The 20,261-nt window shown below is 36.1% G+C and overlaps 1 protein-coding gene across 1 annotated transcript; it reads right to left on the bottom strand.

Moving 5' to 3' along the window:
- Positions 1-1,334: 1,334 nt before the first annotated feature.
- LOC120352815 (craniofacial development protein 2-like) lies at positions 1,335-2,672 on the bottom strand. Its single transcript, XM_039435091.1, has one exon. The coding sequence runs from the start codon at positions 2,670-2,672 to the stop codon at positions 1,335-1,337; it is 1,338 nt and encodes a 445-aa protein (XP_039291025.1).
- Between the last annotated feature and the right edge of the window lie 17,589 nt (positions 2,673-20,261).

Genomic DNA, 20,261 nt, shown 5'->3' on the forward strand with positions numbered 1-20,261 from the left:
TATATGCCCAAACCATCCAAGCTGCCTCATTTCTATCCTCTCGCTCACATCTCTCATGCCAACTTCCTCTCTTATCCTGGTGTTTCGAATCCTATCTCTCCTGGTCTTTCCTACTGATTTCCTGTGACACTTCATTTCCACCGTCCTGATTTTATTCTCATGGCATGATTTAATGGGCCAGCTTTCACTCCCGTACAACATGATGGGTTCAATTACTGATCGATAGACGTGATTTTTAATTCTTTTTTCTATCTCTCTTTTCCCAAAAATGCAATCCTTGATTGCATAGTAGGCCGTAGATCCCTTTCTCACCCTATTCATCACTTCCAGATCTATTTTTCCGTCCTCAGTAAACATTGTACCAAGGTATTCGTACTTCCCTACCTGTTCGAGCAGTTCTTCACTCACCATAATTTGAATATTCTCTCTCCCTCCTCTTGAAACCACCATCACCTTACTTTTACTCACATTCATAATCATTCCTCTTCGTTTCAGCTCCTCAGCCCATTCTGTCACTGATTGTTGGAGTTTCTGCTGAGTATCAGCAATCAGCACTATATCGTCCGCATATAGGAGAGCTCTTGCCCCAATCGGTCGCATGTTCCAATACCCTACCATCATATTCTGGGTCCTTCTCTTGCACACCTTATGGATCTCATCCATCACTAATATGAAGAGTAGGGGACTCAGACTGTCACCCTGTTTTACCCCCATCTCCATACCAAATTCATGGGACATTCCTCCACATATTCGCACTTTCGCTCTCATTCCTACATTGACACTAATGATGGCCTTGATCAGCTTTTCAGGTACTCTCTTTCTTTTTAAGGCTTCCCATATCACCTGTCGTGGAACTGAGTCAAAAGCAGCCTTCAGGTCTAAGAAAGCTAAATAGACAGGCTTTCCCCTCTCTAAAAATTTTGAGCATATATTCCTCAGCGATGACACATGCTCCTGGGCCTGTCTACCCGGCCTAAACGCTGCCTGTTCCTCCTCCATCTCTTGCTCTACAACTTTGCGCAAACGTTTCTCCAGAATACCCGTGTATACTTTCATGCTCACTTGAGAGAGGCAAACCGCTCTATAATTTTCACAGTCTGTGGTGGGGCCCTTCTTGTGGATAGGGATGATAATATTCTTGGTCCATTGACTGGGAACTCTTTCTTGATGCCATATCAAGTTGATCAAACTTGTCATCTTCTCTATCAAGAGATCTCCTCCCCATTTTATTAGCTCTGGCACAATCCCATCCTCTCCCGCAGCCCTTCCTGTCCTCAGCCTTTTTATTGATTCTTCCACTTCATTTTTAGTGATCTCATTGGTTATGCCATCTATCATTCATCCATCATTTGCTGATGCTCATCTTGGTCAAACCCTGTTTCATTCTCATTTCTTTGGAACTTATTTTCGTAGTACCTTCTCCATCTCTCCATCACTTCCTCCAACTGTGACACCAACCTTCCATTTTCATCCACTATTGATCTAGTCTGCTTTCCAAATTTTCCTCTCAGCTGTTTCACCGTTCTCCAGAAAGCTCGCCCATTTTCACGTCCATGCAAATTTTGTAGATCTCTGCCAAAATTTTCCCAGGATTCGATTTTTGCTAATTTGACAGTTCTCTTGGCAACATTCCGTTTTTCAACGTAGATTCTGTAATCCTCCTGTCTCTTAGAGCCTATAAATTTCTTGTATGCTTTCTTCTTCTCTCTAACTTTCATCTTGACTTCTTCTGACCACCATCTAGTTCTTCTCTTAAACCTTCCTACTACTTTCTGGCCACATACCTCCTCAGCAGCACCCATAATAACTTCTTTCAATTCACTCCAAATAAAATCAACATTATTTTGCATATCTTCAGCATTTTGCAAATTTTCAATCCGATTTGAGAGCTCTACTTTATATTTTTCTCTATTTTCAGCAAGTCTCAACTCTTCATGCTTTATTCTCCTGTATGCTTTCTGTCTGCAAACCTTTCTTTCTCTAAAACCTGTGTCCGCAACCAGAAGTTTGTGGTCAGTGTCCAGTTCTGCTCCCCTTATGACCTTCACATCCCTAAAAGCATATCTAAGCTCTCCTTGATAGAGAATGTAATCAATCATGCTTTCTGCCTCTCTGCCTTCTCCAACGAATGTAATCTTGTGGATTCTCTTATGAATGAACCAAGTGTTCCCTATGAGGAAATTGTGTTGAGATGCATATTCAATCAATCTTTGTCCATTGTTATTCTTAATCACCTCACATCCATACTTTCCCATACACCCATTCCCCACCTGCTCATCCATTCCGATTCTTCCATTGAAATCACCAATCACTACAAGTTTCCTTGATTCTTCAGCTTCAATGGTTTCTCTCTCTAGCTGCATCCAGAATTCATCTTTCTCGGCCACATTTGCATCTTCTGTTGGTCCATATACTTGGATTATGCTAATTTTCTCTTCCAGGTCTAGATCTACTCTTATTATTCTAGGGCTAATGGCTTTCCAACTTCTAACTCTGGTGTTGGTTTCTTCATCTATTACAATAGCCACTCCACCGCAAGCTCTCCTTCCATCAGCTACTCCTGAGTATCTCATTACATATCCCTCCTCAAGAACTCTCTCTCCTACACCCCTTCTTCTCGTTTCGCATATACCCAACACCTTGATCTTATACTTTTTCATCTCCTCTACCATCTCTACCTCTTTCCCAGTCAGTGTCCGAATGTTCCATGTCCCAAATCTGATAAAGTGGCTTGTCCGTTTATTCCGTAAATTCCGGTCCCGTCCGAGGCTAGTTGTAGTTCTTTGAATCAGCTTTAAACCAGCGTGTGGGTGATTAGCCCAACGACGCCTTCTTTGGAGTACTTCTTCGTCTGACTCCTACCCCTCGACCCTGTCCGGCTTGGGAGGCCCTGCTGGTAGTTACACTACCGCCGGCATAGCTCTCGGGGTTATTGGAGTACACAAGCCCCTCCACCAACGACAAGGTGTTGTACTCCCTAGGAGGGGGATAAGTTTTTCCATGCAGAGAAAATGTAAAAAAGCCGGATTAAATTGTTGCAACCCCATATTAGTCGATCTGCACTAATTGTCATTTAGTATATGTTTCATAGATACTATACTCATAAATTGAATGGCATGTTTTCCAAATGGAATGAGATATAGCGGCATGCAATCAATCAACCGTATTCCACTTCTTCTATAGTTGCTTCAATATTAGTAAAGCTCTATAAAATGCTTCAAAACCATGTTGTGCCAAGGTAATAAATTAATACTTGTTTCACTTTAAGCTTGAAAATAGGAGTGGAAAACTAGTTTTTATTGTCAAATCCTGTTAGGATCTTCAGTGTTAATTTTCATTCAGTGTGAACACTTGTTTTACTTTAAGGTTGATGATAGAAGTAGAAAACTATGATAAATTTATTGTAAACTCCTATTAGGCTCTCCAGTGTTCATTTTCATTTAGCGTGAATACTAGTTTCACTTTGAGCTTGATAATAGAAGTAGAAAACTATGATAAATTTATTGTAAACTCATGTTAGGCTCTCCAGTGTTAATTTTCATTTAGTGTGAGCACGGTACACATCGTTATAGGCTGCTGCTCTAATGGTGAGTGTTGCCCTGAAACCATGTTGTGGCATGCTAGTAATTATTTCACTTTCAGCTTTGGAGGGCAAGTTGAGTTAGCTAGTAGCCTGCGCTGAATTTAGCTTGAAGCAGCCGCTGGCTTTTCTATTAAGGAACTGTTGTGATACGGCCCTCGCGAGGGTGATTGGACAGTGTAGTTCTAACTTAACCCCCATCTCCTCTTGCACCCCTTTCAAATTCCAGGGGAGGCTGTAACTGCTCCTCCGATCTGCACTGGACTCCTGTAGTGGAGTATCTATCCCTGGAGTGGAAGAATTGCTGTAAAAGATAGAGTTTTGTCTTTACTATCCTGGCTACTAATTGAAAGTAGCCACATTTGATGGTGAAAACTTTCCTGTTGTGAAATTGTTTTAGGACTTGGTAGATACACAGTTTCTAGTTGGTTTTTCTTAACTTGGTTGAGAAAAGGATACCTTACTGATGGTGGAATCAACTTCTACATAAATTGTTCAATATATATTTTTTTCTTGTAAACTTATAATGTAATACCGTAGGATAAATAATATTTATTTTATACATCACTCTCCGTTTCTTTTTTTTAAAGTGGGGTATCATCATTAGGATTGGAATTATTCTAAGCAAGCTCTTGAATTTTATATCTGTATTATAATGTATTAGTTCAAATTAACTAATCTGTATATATATATTTTGGTATATGGTTATTTGGGTATGTATTTAAGTCCAACGGATCTCGAAAACGGCTTTAACGATTTTGATGAAATTTAAAATATAGGAGGTTCTTGATATAAAAATTCGATTACACACATGGTCTCATTCCTGGGAAAACTCGCTAAAGGACATGGAAAGGATAAAAATTCATCCTTAAAAAAACAGCTGAGACTTTTGTCGTCTGTCGGTAATGGAAGATGCAAGTGCGTATGTGGGAATGAGAGAAAACTATGTTCAGCTGTTGAACTATTGCAATCAATCAGTTTATCTAACAAGAAATATTATCTAAGTTTAATTCGACCTGATAGAAATATCTGATTTGTTGACATGACCAACGATATGATGTTACTCCAGATCAATTAATTTTTTATTTATATTTTAAAATATTGGAGCAATCATAGTTAATCATTATTTTACAGTTTTAAGTGATGAGTGAGTGTAATTTTGTTTGTAAACAATCTAAATTCGAACTTTTCTGTTTTCAAATGTTTGTACTGGAAATTGGTCCTGAATTCAAGTGTATGGAACATAACCTACTTTTTGGACTATTTTTAGTGTATAAATAAAAATTCAGGGAGGAAACAGTTTTGGGCTATGCCTGTTAATCCTTCCCCAATCATTTTAAAGAATTATGTTCTTTTTATCAATAAATGAATAATATAAACTATGCTTTTATGCTTCTATGTTTTATTACTCCGGAGCGAAGCTCGGTGCCACAATATTTATTATTATTCTTCTGGTATATGTGGTTAGTTACTCAAAATATTGCCTTTCCTCTTTCATATCACCATCATGATTAGCGAAATGGCACTCACTCACTGACTGACTGACTGACTCACTCACTCACTCACTCACTCACTCGCAGAACTAAAAATCTACCGGACCAAAAACTTTCAAATTTGGTAGGTATGTTCAGTTGGCCCTTTAGAGGCGCACTAAGAACGGATTTGGAAAAATTTTGAATCTAAGGGTGGTTTTTAAGGGTTTAAAGTTCGTCTTTTAGCATGTATATTCTTCTTATTCCAATCTCTTAATTTATTATAATTAATTGAAATGTCCATACCATATGATAATATAGAACTATAATCTAGAGAGAGTACCTTTTCAAAACAGTTGTTAACTGGTAACTAAATTAATAATTTTGAGGGTTGGCATTAAGTTGAGTTGACTTTGTTAGGTTGGCACCAAGTTGAAGATTAAAATGCATTTATCGCGGAAAAATTGATTGGGCACTGCTACTTCGATCAGAGCTATTCCTGGGAATATTTTATATTACTAGCAGTCAGGCTCGCTTCGCTTGCCATATCCGATTAGCCAGACGTTTAGTCTGGACCCCCGACTGGATCGTCCTACAAAATGAAAAATGCAGGCGAGCGAAGCGAGCCTACTGACCTCATCCTTTGACGATCCAGTCGGGGGTCCAGGGGGCGGAGCCCCCTGGCTAGACGGATATGGCGAGCGAAGTGAGCCTGACGGCTAGTGATAATATAACATACTATGTGGGTGGAAGGATAGTATTGCACTAGTATTGAGTCGTATGGAACCAAGAATAGATCACTAATGACACATTAGTTATTTATAATTGTTTCCAGAAGAAATTAATAAAATATTCTCTGTTATCAACCTTGCTATTACGATTTCGTGGTTCTTATGTGATTGAAGGTGGAATATTCCATATCATTGAATGGATTTTTCCGCAGTTGTGATGTAAACTCATTTTTGGTTCTTCAGTGCAATTTCAAGACAATGATAAATAGTTGAAGCGGCAACCTTCATAGTTGTACCATCTAACTGCAGGAGTAGTATTTTACAGCTTTGTGCATTTTCGAAGCTAGGCGAAATAAAATCCGACAAGTACCAATAAAGATATAAAAGGGAAGGACGCTGAAAGAAAAAGATGGTAAAATATCTATGAGAGGCGAGATGATATGGTGGTGGAGGACGACGATAAGGAGGAGGGGGAGGAGTTAGAGATGGAGTAGGATTAAGAGGAGTTGGAGAAGAAGAAAAATAAAATCGAGAAAAGAAAAAAAAGGAGAAAAGGAAGTAGAAGAAGAGTAAAACTCTTCAAAACATACGCTTGCTGTGAATACCGCTCATAAATTTTATCCTTCAATCGGCATGTAGGCATTTTTCATAGCATCTTTTCTGTAATGCACCACTATACTCTGCACATGCATATGAACATGAGATGCACTCAACATTTCAAAACAGTTTTAAAAAGTGTTATTACCCTTTTGAACATGAGTTTTTATGATGCAAACAATGCTCAACTTATTTCCGACTTGACTATAACATCTAGTGAATATTATGACATGATATTTTATTACATAGTGTCTTCACGGAGTATGTGGGGTGTATCACGTTATCCACACATCAAATCTTCAAGAGATTGATGTGTGCTTCATAATTCATGATAGTTGAAGTTATTGTTGTTTTGAACTATTTTGAAAGATGAATTTCTGGTATGAGTTGCTATGCTAGATATAAAATCAATATAAGACGACATATCTGGGATATTGTAACATTTACGTTATATCATCATAATGTGGACTTTAAGTAGAATAAAACTCAAAATTTTGCATTGACTAATTGATGTGAGAAAAAGTGATGAACGCTCAGTTGTATGGAAATCAATTATCTCAACTGAGGCCTGATTTTTTCAAGATTACGTCCTAAGTTATGGAGTATAAGACAAGTCAGGATTACTGCTGTATGTTTAATGAATATTTTATTTTATCCACTTATTTATTACTATCAATGAGATAAACTTATTGTACTAGAGTTTATAAATAATGCTGGAAGAGCAAGAGAAGAAAAATGAAAATGTGTCGGATATGAAACTTGGGAATAGAATAGAAAACAATAGTATAGAATGACTATTCCATTTGGAGATGTGGCTAAGTTTGGATAGTAGACTAATGCACTCAGCACCACTCAGCACCTCCACGAACATCAAGAGACGAACCAATAGCTAATGCAATTCAGGTGTATTCTTATTCTCGCTTTCAATTCTCCTTCTCTTCCTCATATCTCTATCTCAATTTATATCAATATACTACTCTATAAATATCAATATATTACTTGATCGATTGAATCCTGTTTCAATTATTTCAAGTGAGATTCACAAAAATAAAGACTTGAAATTATTTTAATTCCCAGTAGAATTTGTACCAAGGAAAAGATTGATATGAAACGGAGATACTTCGGTCCATATTTTTTAATTAATTACGAAAGTTTTAATTTCATCATCAACTTTGTGAGCAATCCGACAATGGAATAATGATAATACGCTCCCAAAACTCAGTTTAGTCACAATCAAGCAAAGATCAATTAGTCTCTTGGCAGTTGGCATTGAACGTGATTGGTGCTCTGGGAATAATCTAATCTGTGTGGACAATGAATGAAGTTTAGAGCTTCATTAGCTCTTTACTCCACAGTTTCATGATGAAGGATGTCATATTAAAATTCTGGGCTAGTGATTTCTAAATTTCTGAAATAAAAATATAATATTTTCATTATTATTATCATTATTATTATGAAACGAAAATCCAAATAATTAAATGCTGTAATTGAATGGATGTATCCTGAAGGCTTCTGTTACTACAAATATTGACAACAGGGTAAACAGCTAGATGGAAATTCGATGAGCGCTACTATTCAAAAATTATTTGTCAGCCCGGGACTCGAACCCAGTACCTCCTAATTGCCGGTCAGGAATGCTTACCAGTCTACAGCTAGCTGTTAACCCTGTTGTCAATATATGCAGTAGCAGAAGTCTTCGGAGTGAATTACAGCATTTAATTTGGATTTTCGTTTAATAATAATAATTTATTTATTATCATTTGAATAATTGCAATGTCTCAGTAATTTCCATCTAATATTTTCATTTCACAAAAATGATTATACTCAATTATATAATTATGAACTGTATATAATATACAATGATGAAATACAAAATCATTAGAATACTATGGAAATAATTATTTGTTAGAAAACTTAATAAGGGGTTCTCTTCAATAATTTGATCCTTCCATTCATCTATTTAGATTTGGAACTTATCTAGAATATAGGTTCATTCAAATCACATTAGGCCTATATATATATAATCCTTCCCATTACTTACATACTCTACAGTAAAGGGCTAATGTGAGTAATATCGCTTGTTCACGGTGTTAGTTATTACTTTCGAATTATCCTTTTTATAGCCTCAACCTCAGAAGACGTACAAATCTTTTAATGAGAAATGTCAAATCAATGTCAGACAATCAATCAATTGATTGAACCATTCATCTATCAATGCATTCACAGAATATTAAATATTCCAAAAAAATGTATTAGTGGAATATACATACAGTACATCATTATAAATTAGACGAAGAGAAGGATTCATGCATCAGCTGAATCTAATGATATGAGGAGGCTTGGAGGGGGAATTTATTTAGAGACTCGAATATTAGTGGGTAATCACCATGTTGTCAGCAGTAGTTATGTCAACAAGCAGTCAGGGCTGTTTCATCCCCTAAGTTGATCTTCCAGGCTGGTGACTCGCAAAGCTTCAACCCCAAGCCCCAACTGCACATCTCAATGATCACGCTCGTTGCAAAGATATTAATTTGGTTGCCGAGTGTTGGATTCTGGAGGGTTGCTATGGGATTTCGAGAGAGTGAGAGAGAGTGATTGAGTTTAAGATGGAATACAGAGGTGGATAAGGAGGAGTGTGATAGAGAAGAGAGGGGAAGAGTAATAGAATGGGAGCGGAGTGGTGAGAAGTGGAGACAGCGAGAAAGAGAGAGAGTGAGACAGAGAGAAAGACATAGTCACAGCGTAAGGAAGGAATACTGCAAACCGCAATAGAGCTAATCCAATCCTATCCAATCCGATTCCTGTGATTTTTCATGCCGTTAGAGTAACGTTTGAATTAGACTGATAGGAAAGAGAGGAAGAGGAAGCTGATAGAAATTTTGGGGTGGAAATTAAGTAAGTTGAGGAGAAGGAGAAGAAGAGAGTGAGGAGAGAGAAAAAGAGGAAGTAAAGATAGAATATATAGTAGAATATGTGAAAACAAGAACATTTAGATGGAAGAGAAGGAGGACAAATATGGAGTAGTGGGGAAAGATAAGGGGAAGAAAACTTTGAGGAGCGCGGAAGATGATGTGGAGAAGAAGAAGAGTAGAAGGATAGAGAGTGTGAAGAAATGAAGAGAATGAAGTGTGGCCATAGCATAGAACATATAAGAAGGAATAGTAGAAAGGGAGAAAAGTGCAGATGAAGAAAAAACAGGACGCATGAAAAGATGGAGAAAAAGAAAAAGCTTTCGGTGATGATGAAAAAAGAAGAAACAGAAAGATATTCAGATAAAGATTAGAAGATAAAATAACTTCACTTATGAATTAAGATAGAAATCCAAGTCCCCTTTTCAAAATTGTTCACTCACAACATGTTAAATTGGGTACTTGGATTTCAATTTTTATTAATATTCAAGATTAGCTCTAACAAAAAAAAGACAATCAATCAGCTTGTATGGGCTACTTCTTCACGAAATTATTAAAAAAAGAATACCAAAAAAATGAAAACAAAAGGAAATGACCAAAGGCCGAAACAAGTTGTTTGAAATCTTTCAAATAAATGGATACCTCATGTTTTCATATTGTGTTTTCATTAGCTTAGAATATAAATTATTAGATTAGAATAAGAATGTGAAATTCAATGGAAATTACGCATAACCTTTCAAGTTACGAGATTAAGTTGTCTGAGGAAATGGAAAACTGAATAATTGATTGATTGATTGAGTACTTTATTTATGTTGATTACAATATATACTGGCTTATACACTTATATACAATATCTTACAATTCAGCAAAATTATAGATGAATTTACAAAATATAAATTAAGAAAATAATAATTGAGCTGTAGCCTATTATGATATGGAAAAAAGCAATTTGTAATAACTATAGACGAAATAGATAATATTGTTATGCATCTACATAAATTGACAAAGCTTTGGACATATCAATGTCCATTCTTTGGAAAGAATATTCGAAGTATCCTTCCCATTAACTCTACACCGAAACGTTAATTTCATTAATTCAACTGAGGATTTATTTAAAAATGAAAATATTGTAAAAGTTTTAATTAATATAAAGATTTAAGAGAAAAAAAACAGAAAATAATCAAAGTAAAATAATTATATAAGTAAGATCAAATCATTAATTATCAAAATGGAGTAGGCTGAAAGTAGATCAGGGTAATCAACTCCAGTTGTTAATATAGTAGTATTCCAGATAATTAAAATAACATGAGTTTATATAATATATATATATATATATATATACAATTTATTCTATAACAGGTTAATAGGTTTGTATTTGTGGGATGGGTGGGGGATGGTTGTCATGTGATCGTTCTAGGGCTGGACAGTTCCAGTCATTTGCTCCAAAAGATATTTTCTTAAAGTCAGGATGAAGCTCGCACGGCTCTCGATGGACCTGATAGTAATGGGAAGTGCATTCCATGCTCGACAGGCACTAACTAGAAAGGATTTTGTGAAAATAGTAGTTCGATGATTGGGTACTTAAAGTACTTTCTCCGGTTCTAGTATGTGAAGCAACTATCCTCCAACCTTCTGAGACAAATTTGAAATCATATTTAAAATAGTTTGGATTACCGTATTTTGAGATATCTCTAACAAGCTTGACTATTCAGAAAAGCCTTTAGTCGGGAAGCTTTAATGTTGAACTAGCAATGTGGGCTGGGGTGATATGATCATGGCATTGGAGAGAGTAGACGAAACGTAGACAATAATTTTGGCAACGCTGTAGTTTATCATTCAGAGTGACTTGCATATCGTTAAGAGCAGATTCACAATACATTAAATGTCGGAAGATGAGAGATTGAACCAATAATAATTTAATGTTTCTAGGGAGGATATCGTGCATTTTCTTCAATGCATGCATGGCTGAGAATACCTTTTTACAAGTTTTGTTCACTTGCTCTGACCAGTCAAGAGTATTATTCATAATAATGCCTGAATTTTTATCTGAACCACAGTAAGGAATGTCATTACCGTCTACACTAATTTTGTGAATCGATTCAAGGTCAATATTGTTCATAAGACGAGAATATCCAATTATAATAGGTTGTTTTTTTTATGGGATTAATCTTAAGGCCATTTTTCTTTGCTCATTCCACTATCGAATTGATATCCTGATTCATTATTCCAACTGTTTCATTAATTTTTGTTATGGGACAACTTGAATAGATTTGAAGGTTGTCTGCATAAGTATGGAAACTGGAGAATTTGATGATGGGAGAAAGGTCATTAGCATACAAAGTGAAGAGGAGAGAGCCTAAAATTGAACCTTGTGGTACTCCATGCATAACGTTTTTCCAAGTTGACTTTTTATCACCGACAGATACACATTGTTTCCTACCTAACAGATAGGATTTGAACCTAACTAGTTGTGACTGAAACCAAGAATAGCCAACTTATTCAAAAGTTATGTATGATCAACAGTATCGAATGCTTTAGGGAAATCAAATAGGGCGAGGATGGTGCATTTTCTTTGATCCAGAGCTAACCTTATATCATCAGTGACACGAAGCAGAGCTGTCTCAGATGAATGGAATTTCCTAAAGCCTCATCACTGACACGAAGCAGAGCTGTCTCAGATGAATGAAATTTCCTAAAGTCTGATTGAAAGTTTTGAAGCTTCCAGTTTTCAGGGAAATTGTCTTCTTCAAGTGACTTGTTGAAAATGTATGTAATGTTTGGTAAAACAGCAAATAACATCTTCTTGGTAAATTTAATAGAAATTTGTCTACACCCATAGCATGTATACGTTGAATAGCTTCGAAAGTGTCTTCTTCTGAGATTGGATGGACATGAAATTGATCAGTAATTGGTATATCTAAGTTTGTTACCTGCTCTTCAAGATCATTGATATGATTAGCAATGATAACTTCGTCGCGTTGGTTGGAGTGTGAAACGAAATGGTCATTTATATTGTACAATGGTAAGTCAATTTGGGGATTCGATTTCTGTTTGCCAAGCCCGAATTCTTTTTTCCCCTGCCAAAGTGATTTAGAGTCTTGTCTATTGTCTGTCATGAACGAATTTAAGTACCTAATCTTTGAGTTCCATAATTCCTGTTCAACTCTATTTCTAAGGCTCCTATACTCTATCAAACTGTCCAAGTCAATAGTTATTTGTATATCTAGAGTGAAAAGTGCTGTTTTTTCTCCCTGAGGGAAAAGTTTAAAGCCCGAGGCGAAGCCGAGGGCAACAATTTTCCTGAGGGAGAAAAAACATTTTTCACTTGTAATATACACAACATTTTTCCTCCACCTACATTTTTATAAAAACTGCTAATAAAATAATTTTTAAAAACGTATGTGACCAAACAATGTGGTACAACATAATCTAAAAAGTAAACAGAAACAGCTGGCTTGTAATCACAGTTCTCCTCCGACAGCACTATCTGTCGGCTAAAGTTGTAACAACAATGACAGCCAAAACTACAGCTATGATGAAGTTCCCGTTTCAAATTTGATAAGTTGATAAGTAATATTCGTTGGCTGATATTTTGAATAACATGGAATAAAAGAAAAAAATATATACATTTTTTTAGTATAGTAATATGAAGTTTGTAACAATAATTTCAGCATACAAAAATAAATTTTATAAATCGATCAAATGTCTGGTTGAGGTATTGAATTTAGTTGGTTTAATGACTACTCTATAATTATGCTTCCTCATTTGAGCTTAGACCTTCTGACCTATTCCAAATGTACGTTTTTAAAATAGAGATGCTTTCCATGTTATTTAAATGGAGTCACTTTTACTCCCTAGGGAGTTTTTCTGTTTTTTACTACCGAGAGCGAAAAAGTGACACTTTAGTATTAGGTTTCAGAGAGTAAAGTAAGTACTTTAGACAGTAGGTGGAGGAAATAATGTCTTTTTTTATATGTGCTTTGTCTCTACGTCCCATCATCTTAAGTATGTCTTCAGTCATCCACGGTACTCGTCTTTTTCTATTAATCCTCCTTGTCACATAAGGTGCATGTTTGACATACAAATTCGGGGGCGCGACAGTCGAGACCGACGACATTCGAGGCCTACGACCATAGAGGACTGTTTTACAGTCCTCTACGGTCGTAGGCCTCGACTGTCGGGAGTGTACGAAAATTAGAGTGGCCTCAACTGTCGCCTAACGCAGGCGACATTTGAGGCCACTTTTTCAGGAGTCCTCTCCCGTCGTAGGTCTCGACTGTCGGGGCTGTACAAAAATCAGAGTGGCCTCAACTGTCGCCTAACGCAGGCGACATTTGAGGCCACTTTTTCAGTAGTCCTCTACCGTCGCTGGCCTCGAATGTCGCTGGTCTCGACTGTCGGGCCTGTACAAAAATTAGAGTCTCGCTTGCAGCAGGCGACAGTTGAGGACACATCCTACTGCGATTCCAGACAAAATACATTTTATAATGTTTATAACTTCTGATTTGTTGAAAACTAAATAATGGAAACTTCCTTCATAAAAAAAACATATGAGCTTTGAAGGTAGATAGTGCTTATCCTTGAAGGATTTTCAGAACGATCATCTTTGTGAAGAATTAGAGCTTAATCAATCAAGTATTTCAAGCGTGATGAGCTCACATACAAACAGACAGAAAGACAGACACCATCTCGTCTTATAGATGGATAGTGGATAGATAAATATTTAGATTTTTCAATGAAGAAGGCATAATGCAGTAGTAATGGATTCCCATTATTTAAAAATATGTTTAGGGACCATCATCCAAGTACTGGAATGTATATGACTTGACCACTGTTGACGAAACTGTTGACGAAACTCAATTGGAGGATGGAAAGATGCTGGTATCTTTTTTTTACATGCTGAACTTTCAAAGTTACACGAATTTAAAGTTATAAAGAATTTAAAAGTTACAGAATTAATAAGCTTCAGAGAATAGAAAAAGGTTATATACAGTAGTATGATGCTTAGAGTAATGAACAAATTTACCTTTTTATATAATCTAGGAAGTTGATTTGAAAAACTGTTACATAAACATTCTTCCTTAAAAATATTTTTTACTGTGTTTTTGAGGGGGCGCTACAGTCGAGACCGACGTGTTTAACAGTCCTCTACGGTCGTAGGCCTCGACTGTCGGGAGTGTACGAAAATTAGAGTGGCCTCAACTGTCGCCTAACGCAGGCGACATTTGAGGCCACTTTTTCAGGAGTCATCTGCCGTCATAGGTCTCGACTGTCGGGGCTGTACAAAAATTAGAGTGGCCTCAAATGTCGCCTAACGCAAGCGACATTTGAGGCCACTTTTTCAGGAGTCCTCTACCGTCGCTGGCCTCGAATGTCGCCGGTCTCTACCGTCGCTGGTCTCGACTGTAGCAGGACTCTTCTGTCGTTTGCCTCGTTTGACATCGACCCACAAATTCGAAGTCCAATTCTCGAAAGTCTTGACCATGTCATCAACTGAGGGTAACGCTTCAATTTGATGCCATGGAGTCTGAGCCACATCAGTCAGGAAGGCGGCTTCATTCAAAGGCGGCTTGGTTCGACAGAACCAAGAATGGGAGAGGAACTAAACAAGAATAAGTGAACGGGAAGAAGCACAAAAGAAAATGGTGATATTAATTATTGAAGAGAGCAACAAATGAATACAAATTTGTTTTACGCACGGAATTTTTATTGGGCGTATGTTGAAATGCTGTTACCACTTCAAGACGAGTACAGATAGAATAGGGGATAATAAAGAGGATTGTATAAATGAAATTTAGATAGGGAAGGAACGAATCATGGGGGAATGAGAGAGACGCAAAAAGTGTCTGACAGTGGTGTAAATCCTCTTTGCACCCTAGACCGGCTCTGATTTTCCACCCCACAAACCAGACAACCCCCTTTCACCCCTTGGGGTTGCTCCAGACTTGCGGGAATATCAAATTAGAATACTTTAATTACACGCACATACTCACACAAGCGCGCTGAAACAAATCCCCACGTATTACCTCCTCTTCATATCCAAACACATAGATATACTACCCTCTAGTCACAACATTTCTGTTGCTGGTTTTGAGTTAGATATCTTGATTTGATAAAACCTAGAAAATTTTAAATTTAACCGTTATCATAATATAGTGTAGGGACTAATATGCTAGGAATCATACTATAATAATTATAAGCTATTGTGTTAATACTAGAGTATCCTGGATACTAATATTATTATGAAAATTGAAGTATTGTAAGTACTGTGAATATATAATCCCTGTTTATGGACCTGAGCGCCTGATAAATCAACCATGTGGATGAAAGTAGATAATATTACAAGGAGAAGGAAGAAGAAAGCATCAGATTAGCTGTGGGAAGGAAGTAAAAAGGAGGAAGATGGGATAGTTGTGGAATAACTGCTGGAGAAAAATATAATAATTGACCGCTGAGAAAAAGAAGAAGGAGGAGGGAGAAATAAGGAAATAAGAAGAGAAGGTAGAGGAATAGAAGGAGAAGGAGATTAAGTTTGAGAAGATGAGGAGAAAGGGAAAAAAGAAGAAGAATAATAAAAAGAAAAAGCTGTAAGAATTGGGTAAAAAATGAAGAATTAATGTGGTGAATGTAAAAGAAAAAAGAGAGACTAGATGGAAAAAACAATACAAATAAATGGCGGACGAATGAAGAGGAAAAACCAATACAAATGAATTGCGAACGAAAGAAAGGAAAAAACCAGAAAAAGCAGTAGATAAACAAGGAGGAATTGGAAGAGATAAAAAAAGTAGAGGATGTAACTAGAAGGGGTAGAAAGTGAATGATATAGCGAATGAACAATGTTTATAAAGAAGGAGAGATTCAAGGAATCCGAAGAAATAAATTGAAGGAGGGTGTATGACTAGTAAACCAGGTACAGTACTTGTTAGGAAGAGATCATGAGGAGGGGAAAGGAGGAGGAGAAATATAAGAGACAGATGATAAATGGTTAATGGAAAACCGCTGGAAACAGAAATGCTTATGAAGGGACCTCGTTTTCCCAGAACGAACTAATCGAATTCTAACTTTCTGATTGAATGTGGATTTCCATCAATCCTATTACATCATCAAAGGACGGGAATTTGATATCAATAGCTTTGACGTCAAGAAGTCTGACTGACGAGTCGGACTCAGATTGACTGATTCAGTCAGTCATGTGACTCATCATGACTCAAATCACATTCGGCAGTCAACAGTCAAAAGCAAAAGGGAAAGTATGACAGACGTTGTCAGGGATTTGGAGGAATGTGATAATATAATTATTAAACCTATATTTTGGAACTTCTTATATTAGATTATTGTACTTATATTATCTTATATTGAGATTTGATGAAGAGACAGTTCTAGGCTGAATTTGTTGATCCTTTCCAAATCGTTAATATAATAGTTTCATGAATAATTTATATATCATTCAATGTATGAATAAGTAATGTAATTTCATTTACTTGGCCCTATTGATGACACTCAGTGTTGTTGTGAATGTGATGTGGTGAATATCAGTAGTAAAAGAAAACGTCTCGATGTTGTCAAAACCACTGGTTATTTGAAACAAATTGACATACTAGTCTCAGTTGTATATTCTTCTTCTTCTTCTTCTTCTTCTTCTTCTTCTTCTTTTCTTCTTCTTCTTCTTCTTCTTCTTCTTCTTCTCCTACTTCATTACAGCTTTTGGGATTCTATTATCTGGCATACATTCAACATGATTCTTCCATTCAAATCCATTTTTTCCAAGCTGTACAACCAATGATGATATGCCCAACTCATCTCGGTTGTTACACCATTATCAATGTCCAGTAAACATTTATTTGAGTTTACTAAGAATTTATAATAATGTAACAATCGAAATTGATATCGCTAATTGTTTTAATAAACCAGTTGTCTTGATAACATCAAGTAGCTTTCATTAAATAAATGACGTTCATATGAGATAAATGACGACCTTTAAAAATATTCTCATGATTTGTAAATAAATGCAAATCTAGACCTATCAATTCCAACGAAACCTAATATAAGAACGCCAGATTGAATCAATCGTCAAACTTTTCAATCCTTTCCGACACTCGTGTAAGAAGAGTTAACCAGTTTTAATTTAGCAGAGTTGATAAGGCGTGACATTAGAACTCCCTCTACAACTTCCTGGAGCAGAGAAAACGCATTACTATAATTAATGCTGTTTAATTTTATATCCTGAGCAAAGGCTATTAAAAGGAAGGAAGGGGTTGTTACGTTGTTACCAACCAGAACAGACGATGCGGAAAATCAACTTACAACAGTAGACTATAAAATAAGCCGGTAACTATAGTAGGAAGTACTTACTCTCAACTAAGTACAAACAATTCTATTCACTTTGAAACATTATGTACTAGATGTAAGTAGTACATCAATAGTGTTAATAATAGAGTTATGTCAATAGTGTTAATAATTTGGTTTGACTTCTCTATATCTTGTTCGTCTATCAAGTGCCTGGCTACCTGTAACCTATTGTGGGCTGGTCAATGAATTGGAAATGTTTTCATATTTTGTACTATGCTACAATGCTACATAAAATAAATTGTGGAGATGGTTTCTGTGAATCTATTCATCTTTATTGATAACGCAGTTAACAAAACAGCTAGAGACGAATAAACATTTACAGGAATATTCCGCAAAATGATAATTATGATGCTCTTCGATAGGAACTACACCAATATTGAATTAATATTGTTGGAAATTTGAAATATTACTACATCATAAGTCTGATCGAGTTCTCTTCGAACTATATGTTTCATTTTCATAAAAATGTTCTACTTTCAGTTTTCATCTTATTTCAGTTGCAAATAAGTATCACGGTAAGCTCTTATCTCACCCATAGGCCTACTTGTTACAAATACAATCTAAAACACAGCAGAATAGATCACATCTCAGAATACTTGGACTCACCTACTTCTCTCAATTTCATCTGAATATTTTAGTAGAGGATACTGGGCAATCCCAAGAGACTACCCCAAGGTTGTGAATTGAGTTGCCTGCTGAAAACTATGATACTTGACATGATCCGATGTTTTCACAATACATACATATTTTAAAAATGAAATAGCCTACACATTATCGGTTACTGCCGAGAAATAGAGGTATGTAACCTATCATTGATAAAATAATCTGATCTGTTGCTCTCACAAAAAAAAATATATATATATATATATATATATATATATATTATATATATATATATATATATATATATATATATATATATATATATTGTAAAGCGGTATTCTACTCGCCTCACATATGTAGAGAGATTTGCCAAATCATGTAGTGCTATATTTAAATGCTTCACGTTGGGCCGGCAAATCATGTGGTGCGTTTTTTAACGGCTTCACACATGTAGGGTGAATCTTGCACTGAGTCAGTGGTGTAGCGGCTATAAATTTTGCAATGGCGTGTGAGTACGCTGAGTGAACACCAGACTGATTGACTCACTACAAGACTCAATACAATTGTCGGAATCGCGGGAGGCCTAAACGCTCGCTCACCCTTGATTCTTCTAATGACAGATTGTATAATGATGAAATTTTTATAAGTAGTGTAGCGGACGCTAAACACTGAATACGGATACCTTAAAATTATTACCTGTGAAGAATGAGCATACAAAATCATACAGGTCGAGCAAAAATCCCGATGTAGATAATTTACGGGACTGCGTCTCTAATAAGTTCTGAAGGATTAAAAAATATGGTATTTGAACCAAATATCGTTCAGAATATATTTCGAGAACAGAGTCTTGTCGGGTTTTAAGCTCTATTGTAGGAATTTATATGATCTATGGCTGCCTCTGCTGTACAATTGATGCGTTCGCTCCAAAGTCGAGGTAGGTAACAGATAAAAGCTGATATATGAGCAGGTAAGGACAAAGAATAAATATCTCGATCTGACCCCACTCGCTACATCCACTTAGACCTGTTCCAATATCCAGCTTAATTCAATTATTCTAATGATCGTATTCGATCGGTTCTTTATGATATAGAACGTATCAGACACAATAATTGACAGGCTTAAGAAATAATCGAACTCAGAAAGCGAATTAACAAAACTGAAATATATTACAATAAAATATGTAATCATACAGTGCAGATTCAGAATTTGATTTACAGGTTGATAATAATTTAGCATTAACAAAAGGAGTTAAAAATGTTCTTGTACTTGCATGATACCATGCGTGATTCGACAGAATTTTACAATTGATAAAGTTGAACAGTTTTTGAAAAAATAATGAAAAAAAATGAATTTATAAAATATTTTTAAAAATGCTCGGGGTCGTGGTTCAGGCAGCGGAGGATAGTTAATCAACTACAAATTCTTATAAATTTAATATGAATAAATTCTAGACTCTTAAATGCTAAAGCGCTTGTCGGCGTGGCCAATAATTTAACGAAGAAAATTTTATACTTTTCTGCACTGAAATATTTTCAAAGCGTAGATTGAGGCCCCTTTTAAAACTTATAACTCACGTGAATTTCCTTGGCGGTCGTGGTTTCTTCTTTAGATCAAAAATCGTTTGATCGGCGGCAATCCAGGCTTCCGTTTCAGCACGTGGGGAATTTTAATTTAAATATCTCCTTCACGAATTAATTAAGGGATAATTTACTTTAAACTTTTAAATTATCGATTGATGAAAACAGAAATTTACGAATAACAAATAAATTGGCCTAAAATATCGGCTCACAATAGAACATTTAAAATCGAACAAGAAATTTTCACAAATAGGTCTTGGTAACTATAAAAAGAGATCTGCACGGTGAGGATTTCAAAAGGGAAGTGCTGTCTTTCTCTAAGCTTCTAGGCTAGACCTTGCTTCTCAGAATCTCGATGTAATAATTTGCATAAAAATTTGCCATTGGTAGAACGCTTGTGACGTAAACATGACGTCAGTGGCAAGCAGCAGAATACAATTCTT

This window comes from Nilaparvata lugens, chromosome 8 (genome assembly GCF_014356525.2).
Source record: "Nilaparvata lugens isolate BPH chromosome 8, ASM1435652v1, whole genome shotgun sequence".
Taxonomy (NCBI): Eukaryota; Metazoa; Arthropoda; class Insecta; order Hemiptera; family Delphacidae; genus Nilaparvata; species Nilaparvata lugens.